Genomic DNA, 12,956 nt, shown 5'->3' on the forward strand with positions numbered 1-12,956 from the left:
TGGGTGTCTGCCTTCAGCTCAGGTCATGATTCCAGGGTCCTGGGATTAAGCCCCTGGGAGTCTGCTTCTCCCTCTGCCCTCTCCCACCACTCATATTCTCTCTTGCTTGCTCTGCTTTCTCTCGCTCTCTCAAATAAATAAATAAAAAATATTTGTTCAAAGGCAATCCTTCAATACGTGAGGTATGTTTTGTTTTAAACTATGTACTTTCAGTTGGAAAAAATGACATAGTATTTAAAAGCTAAAACAACATTTTGAAATAAAAAGAGATATTAAGATTTTTTTTATTAACATATAATCTATCATTTGCTCCAGGGGTACAGGTCTGTGAATCATCAGGCTTACACATTTCACAGCCCTCACCATAGCACATAACCTCCCCATGGAGATTAAGATTTTAAAACAAAGATGAAAATTTCATGATTTCAAACTTTCTCCATTCAAGTATCTTTTTTTCCTTTTTCCAGCTTTACTGAGGTAAAACTGAGAAGTAAAACTGTAAGATATTTAGAGTACATCATTGTTAGGTAACATGGTAATAACAATAACATGTATTCTATCACTGAAATTTAACAGTATTTTAAAATTATGTCATTTAATTAAAATATGTCATTTGTAACATCCTCTGAGAATTGTAGCAACCAAAAATATAGTTCCTATGTTTCCAAATAGTGAGGACTAATACCGGCTACATACACCCTTATGTCACAGACCTAAAATTCCATTTCTTGAATAAAAGACATTCATTTAAAATACAATGTTTTAGGGGCGCCTGGGTGGCTCAGTGGGTTAAAGCCTCTGCCTTCAGCTCAGGTCATGATCCCAGGGTCTTGGGATGGTGCAGCAGTGCAGCCGGCTCTCTATTCAGCAGGGAGCCTACTTCCTCCTCTCTCTCTCTGCCTGCCTCTCTGCCTACTTGTGATCTCTGCCTGTCAAATAAATAAATAACATCTTAAAAAAATACAATGTTTCAAAAGGCAAAAACCTTGGCAGATATTTGTATCAATGGCAGAATTATGGGAAGCTTATTTGTTTAAAGATATATAGTAATCTTTAACAATAAAATCATTTAAAAAATAGTATTAGAAAGCATTTAAAACTTATCTTACCAAGCTGAATATTTCTTATCCACACTGATTGTTTGGTTTCTTTTAAGATTTTCTCAAAGTAAACTCCAGCAAAGCCACTTGAAAAACATGCTGTGAGAACTGCCATGAGACCTACAAACTGAGAACCAGCTGAAAGTTCCTTAGGATCAAGCTCTTGAGAATCTGAGGGCCACTGAACAAAAAGAAAAACAAAACTGGAGTTTAGTCCTTATGATATTTTACAAAGTGCATAATTAGAGCCCACTTTCAGACCTTAAGATAAAAATGGAGCCAGTATCATTCTTGGGGTTTGCAGGAGAGCTTTTGAAAGAAAACCTTAGAATCATTTTATTTTTTTCCCATTGTAATATTACCGTTACAACTTACAATTTCAAAAAACTCCCTAAAAAAAAGAAAGAGAATGAATAAATGCACAGATGCACAAAATACCTTCTATAAGTTGTAGAAATTCAAAGTGTGAACTGTTGGAGCAGCAAAAATGAGTCTGGAATTGTTGGTAATTATGAAAGGTCCATGTGGTATCATGTTAACAATTGTGGGCTTTATCCTATAGATCGGTGCTCCTGAAACTATCATCTTCATGGTTTTAGTCAAATCTGTGTTCCACCTGAACTATTTATTACTTGATATTTTAAAACACCTCACTTTTTAAAATGTAATACCTATTTTAGCTTACCCTTATTAGCATTATCTATGAAAATACGGGTTTGAAATGACAGTTAAATTTTTGTAAAACCCATTTAAAAAATAACTATTAGAAATATTTATTCAGGGCACCTAGGTGGCTCAGTTGGTTAAACGACTGCCTTCGGCTCAGGTCATGATTCTGGAGTCCTGGGATGGAGGCCCACATCAGACTCCCCGCTCAGCGGGGAGTCTGCTTCTCCCTCTATCCCTCCCCACTCTCATACTCTCTCTCAAGTAAATAAAGTCTTTTTTTAAAAAAAATTATTCAAGGGGTACCTAGCTGGCTCAGTTGGTAGAGCATGCAACTCTTAATCTCAAGGTTTTGTAAGATCGAGTCCCACACTGGGTGTAGAGATGACTTAAAATCTTAAAAAAATGCTTGCATTGGGGCGCCTGGGTGGCTCAGTGGGTTAAAGCCTCTGCCTTCAGCTCGGGTCATGATCCCAGGGTCCTGGGATCGAGCCCCACATCGGGCTCTCTGCTCAGCGGGGAGCCTGCTTCCTCCTCTCTCTGCCTGCCTCTCTGCTACTTGTCATCTCTGTCTGTCAAATAAATAAATAAAATCTTAGAAAAAAAATGCTTGCATTGTTTAAAAATAAAATATTTGTTCTAGAGAGACATACCACACTCTGGGGGAAGTGATAAACATACCACACTATGGATGGCAGGAAACTGACATGACTGGATTTGTTTTTAGATAAACTATAGTGGGGACACCTGGGTGGCTCAGTCAGTTAAGTGTCTGCCTTCATCTCAGGTCATGATCCTAGGGTACTGGGATCGAGTACTGTGTTGGGCTCCCTGCTTAGCCAGGTACCTGCTCCTCCCTCTGCCCCTTCCCCCTGCTCACTAGCACTCTAGATTTCAAATAAATAAATAAAATCTTAAAAAAAAAAAAAAAGGCAGACTCAGCAAGGTCTTAGTGACTGAAGATTAGATGTATAGGTATCAGGAAAAATCTAGGCCAACTCTCAGGCAGAGTAAATACTGACAGGAAAAACAGAAACGAGAACAGGTTTGGTAAAGTTTAGTTTTAGATATGCTCAGTTTATAAGGCCTATTGAATAACCAAGCTAAGATGTCCAACAGGTTTTTATTTAGATATACAAATCTGAAATTACAGGTGATGACATAGACCAAGGAACTATGAACATTTAAGTGTTAATAAAAACCTACAGAATGGATAAAGTCTCCAAAAATAAAGATATAATTTAAGGGAAAGAACAAGCCTACCAACAACCCCAATATCAAGCATCAAGGAAGAGGACCCCAGGAAGTAACTCAACAAGGAATCATTAGAAAGATGAGAAGAACCAGTAAAGAATGTTATCAGGGAAGCTGACAGACAATAAGAAGGGAGTGATTAATAATCTCAGATGCTCAGGCATCCAGTGAAAATTAGATTTGCTTTACATGCAGTATCTTATTTCTCTAACTAGATTGTTTATCAGATAATTTGATTTTTATTTACTTTAAATCTTCCTTCTTTCCTCTTTTCCTTTCCTTTCCTTTTTCTTTTTCTTTTCTTTCATTTCCTTGTTTACATTACAATGCAGTTAACATACAGTACTATATTAGTTTCAGGTATAAAATATAGTAATTTAACAATTCTGTATATTATTCAGGGCTCAGGATAAATGTACTATTAATCTCCTTCACCTACTCCCCGCATCTCCCCACCTGCCTCCGTTCTGGTAACCATCAGTTTGTTCTGTATAATTAAAAATCCGTTTTTTGGTTTATCTCTTTTTTAATTTGTTTTGTTTCTTAAATGGTATATATAAATGAAATCATATGGTTGACATATATATATCAGAATATTACTCAAGCATAAAAAAGAAAGAAATCTTGCCATTTGTAACAACATAGATGGCTGTGGAGAGTATAAGGCTAAGTGAAATCAGTTAGATTTTTATTTATCAGTTGCAGCCCTAATAGAGTATTGCTCAAAAGAAGCCTTCAAAAAAATATGTCAGGGGGCGCCTGGGTGGCTCAGTGGGTTAAGGCCTCTGCCTTCGGCTCGGGTCATGATCTCAGGGTTCTGGGATCGAGCCCCACATCGGGCTCTCTGCTCAGCGGGGAGCCTGCTTCCTCCTCTCTCTCTCTGCCTGCCTCTCTGCCTACTTGTGATCTCTGTCAAATGAATAAAATCTTTAAAAAAAAAAAATATGTCAGTTGTGAGAATAAGCATTTATTTGCTTCAACAATTAACAACATATTTTCTATGCACAGTAAGTAAGGTTTTGAAACTGATAAAAATGAAAGGTATACTTATCTTAGTTACCTGTACAAAAGCAACTCCTGTCATCAAAATTACTAGGGAGAGCCACTGGTACACACCTAATTTTTTACTAAGCATAGACACAGAAAATAATGCTGTTGTAAGAATTTTCAACTGATATGTGACCTGAAAAAGAAAACAGCTAATATTATTGTTTGTTTCTTTCTTTCTTAAAAGAAGTACTAGAAATATATTTTAAGTACCTGATAAGTAGCTGCATCCAGATTTGACAGTGCCACATAGAGTAAATTATTCTGAAGAGTATATATCCCTGATGGAATAGCAAGTTTAAGCGTTTCCATTGGTTTATTAAGTATTTCATCATGTAGTATTCGATTCAGTGCTCTTAGACTACATTCTAGTAAAAACATGAAATGGGTAAAATCATTAACTCTGAATAAGTTACATACCCTCTCTCAAGGCATGTTTTTCTCACGTATAAAAGAACAGAAACAGGGGCGCCTGGGTGGCTCAGTCAGTTAAGCATCTGCCTTCGGCTCAGGTCATGATCCCAGGGTCCTGGGACCGAGCCCCGCTTCGGGCTCTCTGTTCAGCGGGAAGCCTGCTTCTCTTCCTCTCTCTCTGCCTGCCTCTTTGCCTACTTGTGATCTCTGTCTGTCAAATAAATAAAATCTTTAAAAAAAAAAACAAAACAAACAGTCCTACATGTTAAGATACCTTTAGGTCTAAAGTATACCTTTAATGATACTAATTTTTCGAAGTTAAATATTATAATGTAGCACATTAAGAACAGCACTATCCTTATATTCTTTTATTAGGGAACACAAGCAAATTGATTACCTATGTACACACACACACACACACACACACACACACACACACACACATTTATGATAACCAAAAGCTCAAAGCATTAATTTTTCAGTTGAGTATTCTTATTCTATAGTAGCAACATTATAAAAGCTTGTATTTTGTGCCTTCTATTTTATCATGAGCTCAGACCTCAAAGGGATCTGTCTCATCCCCTCAGGTCTAGGTGCAGGTCCAAAGCTGCTACAGCAGCTCAGTGATGGCATCAGGGACTGAAGTGTGCTCTCCATATATACTGACTTTATACCTCCATGCTTCTCATCTATTATCTACATGATTATTGCAAGAAAGTCACCAAATGATTGCTGCACTTCTGTCTGGTTCTTGTTTTTAGGCAACAGGAAAGAACAGGAGGACATAGTGACCTTCAGGCATTGTCCTCATAGACCAGAATTTTGTTGCTCACCTACTACCCCTTGCAGCAAGAGAGCTAGGACCTGGGCAATGTAGTCTTTTCTTTCATATTTTTCACATTAGAAACAACAAAGGGAGAAAGGGGTAGGAAACGGGCCTGAGCTAGCCAACCTACAGTATTAATCATAAAAAGTATCCAGAGAACATTAAGTAACACATAAACCCTGCTTGGCTCAGTGGAACACGTGACTCTCCATCTCATGGTCCTGAGTTCAAGCCCCACATTAGGCGTGGAGCCTACTTAAAATAAAAAAAATAAATAAAATAAAAGATACATAAACCCCCAAAGACAGGAGAAATCTAAGGAATCCTACTACTTTGCCAACAATGACACTTCATAGATGATTTTCTCTCCCAACATAAAACCTGATAAGTTTCATTATGAAAACCTTTTAAAAATGAAAATACTGTTTAAAGGTTAATATCTGGGTGCTCGCTTCCGCAGCACATATACTAAAGGTTAATATCTGATATTTACCTTTTCCTCACCCTAAAATAATAATAGTAAAATAAGATGTAACTAAAAGTGACCAAAAGATTTTTTTCTTATGCCTCATTTAAACATTTTTAAAATTAGGTGATTTTAAAATTAGCCTGGGTGACTCAGTGGGTTAAGCATCTGCCTTCAGCTCAGATCATGATCCCAGGGTCCTGAGATACAGCCCCACATCAGGCTCCCTGCTCCTTCTCCCTTTGCATACTGCTCTCCTTGCTTGTGCTCTCTCTCTCTCTCTCTGACAGATAAATAACTAAAATCTTAAAAAATTTTTTAAAATTAAACTAAAATTTTGGGGCGCCTGGGTGGCTCAGTGGGTTGAGCAGCTGCCTTCGTCTCAGGTCATGATTCCAGGCTCCTGGGATCGAGCCCCGCCTTGGGCTCCCTGCTTAGCGGAGAGCCTGCTTCTCTCTCTCCCTCTGCCTGCCGCTCTGCTTACTTGTGCTCTCTCTCTGTCAAATAAATAAATAAAATCTTTAAAAAAAAAAATTAAACTAAAATTTTAAGTAATTAATGCTATCTCATATTTTTCTCACCAGCAGTTTAGGGAAGGTCTTGTTGCATGTCCCTTACATTTCCTGTTATTGTTAGGCTTTTTATTTTCATCAATCTAAAGATAGTGAAAGTGAGTCTGTGGCTTTAATTTGATTTCTCTGATTGCTAGTGAGGTTGATCTATATTTCTATATTTGTAAATACTTATATAAACATATTTTTATATATTTATCTTTTATTTTTTTAAGATTTCGTTTATTTATTTAAGAGCAAGAGTACAAGCAGGAAGGAGGGGCAGAGAGAGGAGAAGCAGGCTCCCCGCTGAGCAGCAAGCCCTACCTTTGGCTGATCCCAAGACCCCAGGGATCATGACCTGAGCTGAAGGCAGACTTAACCCATTAAGCCATCGAGGTGCCCCATATTTATGTGAATTTTATTCTATGTTACTGGTGACTCAGTCTTTTTTTTTAAACCACCAGATCTAGACCATTTTACAGGTGAAATTCTTTTTTTTTTTAAAGATTTATTTATTTATTTCAAGGGTGGCCAGTGGAGGGGGGAGGAGCAGAGGGAGAAGGACTAGCAGACTCCACACTGGGAGCAGAGCTGGATGCTGGGCTTGATCTCACAACCCATGAGATCATGACCCGAACCAAAATCAAAAGACTGTCAGACACTTAACCAACTGAGTCACCTTGGCACCCCAACTCAGTCTAATTTTGCTGATTCTTCTTCTTAATCTGACCTCTAAATGTTAGGAATGCTACAGAGCTTATTCTTTGTCCTTCTCTTCTCAGTATATACTAAATTATTTCATCTAATCCTTGACTTTAAAGCAATATATAAGATGACAAATCCTTGACTCCATATTCATACAACATACTATTTAACATTTCCATTTGAATGCCTCATGGGAAACTCAAATTTAACATGGCCCAAAGAGAAACCTTAATTTCCCCTTAACTTATCTTCCATATATCATTTACTGCAGTACTCACTCACCCAGTAATTTAACCTAAAAATGTAGGAATTATTCCTCAGACTGGTTCTCTATTTCCTTGACCATCACATACCTAATCTACTAGCAAGTCATGTCAGCTATAGTTTAAAAAAACATCTGTGTGAACCAAATCAATGCCATCTTGGACAAATCTGCTATGATGACCATTCTGAGATATGAAGCATTCTGGAGCATAGATTCCACCCCCCCTCAAATGCACGCGCTCGCATGCGCGCGCATGCACACACACACACACACACACACACACACTGTCCTTTTGTTTAACCACATCCTTAAGTACCCCCTTGAAATATAATGTCCATGATTTGTCTTGGAGATATGATTGACCCACACCTTTTCCTAAACATTTTCCTCTTGGGGGTGCCTGGGTGGCTCAGTTGGTTAAATGTATGCCTTTGGCTCAGGTCATGATCTTGGGGTCCTAGGATCAAGCCCCACATTGGGCTCCCTGCTTAGCAGGTGTCTGCTCCTCCCTCTGCCGCTCCCCTTCTTGTGCTCTCTCACTCTCAAACAAATAAATAAGATCTTTAAAAAAATTTTTTTCCTCTTGGATAGGTCCTCAACATGTACTCTCCAGCCTCAAGGGTCTACAAAAGCAGGTCTTAAGGGAGGTAGTACTGCAGAGATCTACTCCTCTTGCAGCCATCCATGACACCTTTGTCAAGCTGCATCTGTCAGCCTTTTTCTTTGGTCTCAGAGCTCCTTCAGCCTTTGGAGGTTGTTTTGCATTTACCTCCCCTGCACAGAACAACTCAAAAACATCATCTCTTCTCTAGCAATGTAATCTAAGCCACTAGCATCTTCTTGCCTGGACTAGTACAACAGCTTCCAAATATGACTTCCTGAACCTATTCTTGCATCTTCTCTGCTGTACTGGTACTGCATTGGTCTTTCCATGTGTAAAACAGGATGTGTTTTAAACATTCCAATTATTTCTTTTTGTTTTTATAGTGAAATTTGTAGCCTACAAAGCTATCTTACTGAATGCCAGTTCAATTCTCCTCCCGGATCAATATGCTACAGTCACAGTGGCCATCATGATAGTTTCAAAAGTATACCAAATTTACAACAACTTAATTAAAAAATGGGCAGCAGACTTGAACAGATATTTCTCTAAAGATATAAAAACAGTCAATAAGCACAAGGAAAGATGCTCAACATAATTAGTCATTAGGGAAAATCAAATCAAAACCACAATAAGATACGATACCTAGTAGAATGGCTATATGTTGTTTTTTTTTAATGGAAAATAATGATTGGTGAGGATGTGCTATAATTTAAAAAAACAAACAGAAAATAACAAGTGTTGACGAGGATGTAGGGAAATCTGAACCCTTGAACAGTGCTGGTGGGAATGTAAAATGGTGCAGTTGCTGTGGAGAAGTCTGGTGGCTCTTCAAAAAGTTAAATGCAGAATCATCATGTGACCAAACAATTCCACTCCACATTATATACCCAAAAGATACAAAAGCAGGGACTTGAGCAGAGACTTATGCTTCTATTGCAGTATTATTCATTATAGCATTATTCACATAACCAAAAGGTGGAAAAAACTCAAGTGCCCATGAATACATCAATGACTAAAATGTTATATATACAAACACATACATATATATATATATATAATGAAATATTATGTAGTCATAGAAAAAAATACAGTTCTGATATGCGTTACAACGTGGATAAACCTTGAAAACATTAAGTTAAATAAGCCAGACATAGGAGGAGAAACATTATATGATTCTACTTAGATGGACTATCTAGAAGATGCCAATTCATAGGGACAGAAAGTAGATTAGAAGTTTCCAAGAGCTGAAGTAAAGAAGAGTGGAAGTTATTGCTTAATGGTTATAGAGTTTCTGTTTGATGTGATGAAGTTTTAGAAAAAGATGGTGCTAATGGTTACACAACACTGTGAATATAATTAGTACCAATGAATTACACTTAAAAATGGTTAAATTTATAACATTTATGATATACATGTATGTGTAAAAATATATTTTACTATAATTTCAAACAGTTAATAATGTAATATAGCCAAAAAAACACAAAATTGTACACTTCAAAATCTGACTTGTATGGTACATGAATTATATCTTCATAAAACTGTTTTTTTTTTTAAACTATATCAAATTAGTCACTGCTGGACTAATAAATGCAGCAAATAAAATAAAAAGCATTGACTTTAATTATGACTTCTTTAAATTTCTAAAACTACAGAATTATAGAACTCACTTTTATTCTCAATTATAAATCCAAGAAACCACATTTCATACTTCTAGCATTAACCAGAAGACATGAATCATGATATAGATCAAAATAAAATACGTTTGTTACTGGACTAAAACTGCCCTGAGAAAATGAAATCTATAGGGGGCACCTGGGTAGCTCAGCTTGCTAAGCTTGGCTGCCTTTGGCTCATGTGAGGAAAACAAGGTCCTGGGATCAAGCCCCACATCGGGTTCCCTGCTTAGGGGGAGTCCACTTCTTTTCCCTCTGCTCCTCCCCACCACCTCTTGTGCATATGCACTCACACTCTCTCTCTCAGATAAATAAACTCTTAAAAAAAAAAAAAAAGAAAGAAAATGGAAAATATTGAAATGTTCTTAATACTACGACATTAAATAAGGCAATAGTGTTCAAATGTGTAGTTATCAATATATATTTACACATGTCATATGTAAATAACCCCAAAACAATCAAATAAACTGCAATGACTAAAAAACAAAAAAAACAAAAAACTTACTGCTGTCTTTGTAGACTAATAAAATGCAGGCCATTATTTTCAAAAGTTCGGCAACAACCACTGCTGTAGAAGATAGATAACGAGGACCCTCCTCTTTTAAAGTCCTAGAATAACGCATTGTCAGAACCAAACTGGTAGTCTGAAAGACTAAAATTCCCAAGGAAAGGTATTTTAGGTTGGCAGACATTGTTTTATCTTCATTTGCCTGAAAAACAAACAGGGCAAATAAAATCAGAAAATACAGAAACATAAATTAAAAATCAGTATGAGACTTCTTGTTCCAGACAAAATAGAGTTAAGTGCATTCCACTGTCTTCTGCCTGCTAATTACAACTATAAATCCTGGACCAAAGGAAAAAAGTTAACTACTGTAAGACTCTGGAAGGTGAAGGAAATAGACAAACTGACTAGAGACCCCAGATCCTGAGTGATAATCCAACTAGAGACTTTTGCCACTTATGTATCTTACCCTGGCTGCCATAACAATTTACAACCTGGAACCACAACAGGTAGAGAGCAGTAACAAACAGAAGCCCAAAGGAAAACCCATTTTCTCCAACCAAAAGAATAGGAAGATAGCAGCTCTGCAGGATGGAGCCCTACTAACTGGATGTTATGTAATGTGTGGAGCAGAGACTTGCTGACCATCCTTACCCTGCATTAATGAGGACAGAGACAGTGGCCCTCTTTCCTCCCATCCAGGTCTACAGCTACAAATACTAATGAGGCTGAGCCCCATGAACCACTCCTGCCCCAAACGAGGCAAATGTCAGCAAAGAGGCAGCACCCTTCTTCCCTCTCTAAAAATGAAGATTTAAGTAGGAACAAAGGTCTCATAATATCCAAATGTCCTTGATATAATCCAAAAGGAGTATATTCTTCATACCAAACAACAACAAAAAGGAAAAATCTCAACTAGGATGTGTAAAGATAATCAATAGACAAAAACACAGAGTTGACAAGGTGTTGGAATTATTAGACAAGAATTTTAATTTTTGTTGTTGTTGTTATTGTTTTTTAGAGGAAGAGGTGGGAAGGAACAGAGGAAAAGGGAGAGAATCTGAAGCAGTCTCCACGCCCAGTGTGGGGCCCAATCTCAAAACCCTGAGATCCTGACCTGAACCAAAATCAAGAGTTGGACGCTTAACCCATTGAGCCACCCAAGTGCTCCACTGACCTCCAAACAAGAATTTATTATTTTTTTTAAAGATTTTATTTATTTAAGAAAGAGAGAGCATGAGGCAGGGGAGGGCCAAAGGCAGAAGCAGGGAGCCCAATGTGGGGCTCAATCCCAGGACCCTGGGATCATGATCTGAGGAAACACAGACACTTACTGACTGAGCCACCCAGGTGCCCCCAGACAAGAATTTAAAAGAAGCTACTGTAACAATGCATGAACAAGCAATTATTAACACTCCTGAAATAATTTTAGATTCATAGAGAACAAAAAATATTACAAGAGTTTTTGTGTACTCTTCACCCAGCTTTCCCTAAAGATAAGAGTTACAAAGTTCCTATATTCTCCCTAAAGTAATTCAGAATCAACTCTAAGAAGCTCACTTTAACTATGAAGATACAAATAGGTTAAGAAGTAAAAAAATGGGAAAAGATATGCTATGAGAAAAATAACTATGAGAAAGCTGAAGAGGCCAAATTAATATCAGGAAAAATAAATTATTTAAGAACTATTCCTAGCATTATAGAAGGACATTTCATAATGATAAGAGTCAATACATCAGTAAGTTATAGCCATTATAGATGAATATGTGTGCCTAATAACAAGCTTCAAAACACATGAAGCAAAAACTAATAGAATTAAAAGGAAAAAGCAAGTAAGTCATAATGTGAGATTTTAAGCCACTTTTCTCGGTAATTACACACACATACACACCAAAAATTCCCAGTATGAATAAAGAAGATCTGAACAACACTATCAACCACTATAACTCAAAAACATGGAGATGCTTAAAAATATATATTAAAAAAATTTTTTTTTAAAATAAAAATAAAAATTAAAAAAAAGGGCGCCTGGGTGGCTCAGTGGGTTAAGCCGCTGCCTTCGGCTCAGGTCATGATCTCAGGGTCCTGGGATCGAGTCCCGCATCGGGCTCTCTGCTCAGCAGGGAGCCTGCTTCCCTTCCTCTCTCTCTGCCTGCCTCTCTGCCTACTTGTGATCTCTGTCAAATAAATAAATAAAATCTTAAAAAAAAAAAAGCCTTCATAAAAAAAAAAAAAAAATGGAGATGCTCCACTAAGAGCCTCTTTCAAGGAAGGACTTAATGCAGTATGTGTGGTTAGTTAAGTGCCTCTCTACCCAAGGTCATATCCTTTGCTTCCAACTGATCTAAGGATTCAATGCAATCTCAAGCAAAATTCCTACAGGCTTTTTTGCTAGAAACTGACAAGCTGATTTTAAAATTTATATGGAAATACAAAGGACCTAGAAAACCAAAACAATTTTGAAAAGGAAAAACGAAATTAAATAAGTTAAACCTGTGAGATACAGCTGGGTGGCTCAGTCAGTGAAGTGTCCAACTCTTGATTTCGGCTCAGGTCATGATCTCAGGATCATGAGATTGAGCCTGGCCATGGGCTTCAAGCTCAGTGGGGAGTCTACTTGAGATTCTCTCTCCCTCTGCCCCTACCCCCACTCATGCACATGCATGCATGCCCTCTCTCAAATCTTTAAAAAATAAACAAATAAATAAATAAAGCTAAACTCCTGAAATTCTATACTTACTATAAAGCTCTAGTAATTTAAACTGGTATTGAGGGGGCACCTGGGTGGCTCAGTCATTAAGCATCTGCCTTCGGCTCAGGTCATGATCCCAGGGTCCTGGGATGGAGTCCCATGTTGGGCTCCCTGCTCAGCAGGAA

The 12,956-nt window shown here is 37.5% G+C and overlaps 1 protein-coding gene across 3 annotated transcripts in view; it reads right to left on the reverse strand.

Annotated features, from left to right (window-relative positions):
- The window catches only part of SLC35A3 (solute carrier family 35 member A3), a 49,599-nt gene that overhangs the window by 12,554 nt on the left and 24,089 nt on the right, over positions 1–12,956 (reverse strand). For all 3 annotated transcript variants that reach the window (XM_047726071.1, XM_047726070.1, XM_047726069.1), the window contains exons 2-5: positions 10,080–10,284; positions 4,281–4,435; positions 4,081–4,203; positions 1,110–1,281 (exon numbers count right to left, since the gene is read on the reverse strand). In XM_047726071.1, the coding sequence (XP_047582027.1) occupies positions 1,110–1,281; positions 4,081–4,203; positions 4,281–4,435; positions 10,080–10,266 (637 nt within the window). In that variant the 5' untranslated portion in view covers positions 10,267–10,284. The remainder of the gene's footprint in view (positions 1–1,109; positions 1,282–4,080; positions 4,204–4,280; positions 4,436–10,079; positions 10,285–12,956) is intronic.

This window comes from Lutra lutra, chromosome 4 (genome assembly GCF_902655055.1).
Source record: "Lutra lutra chromosome 4, mLutLut1.2, whole genome shotgun sequence".
Lineage (NCBI taxonomy): Eukaryota > Metazoa > Chordata > Mammalia > Carnivora > Mustelidae > Lutra > Lutra lutra.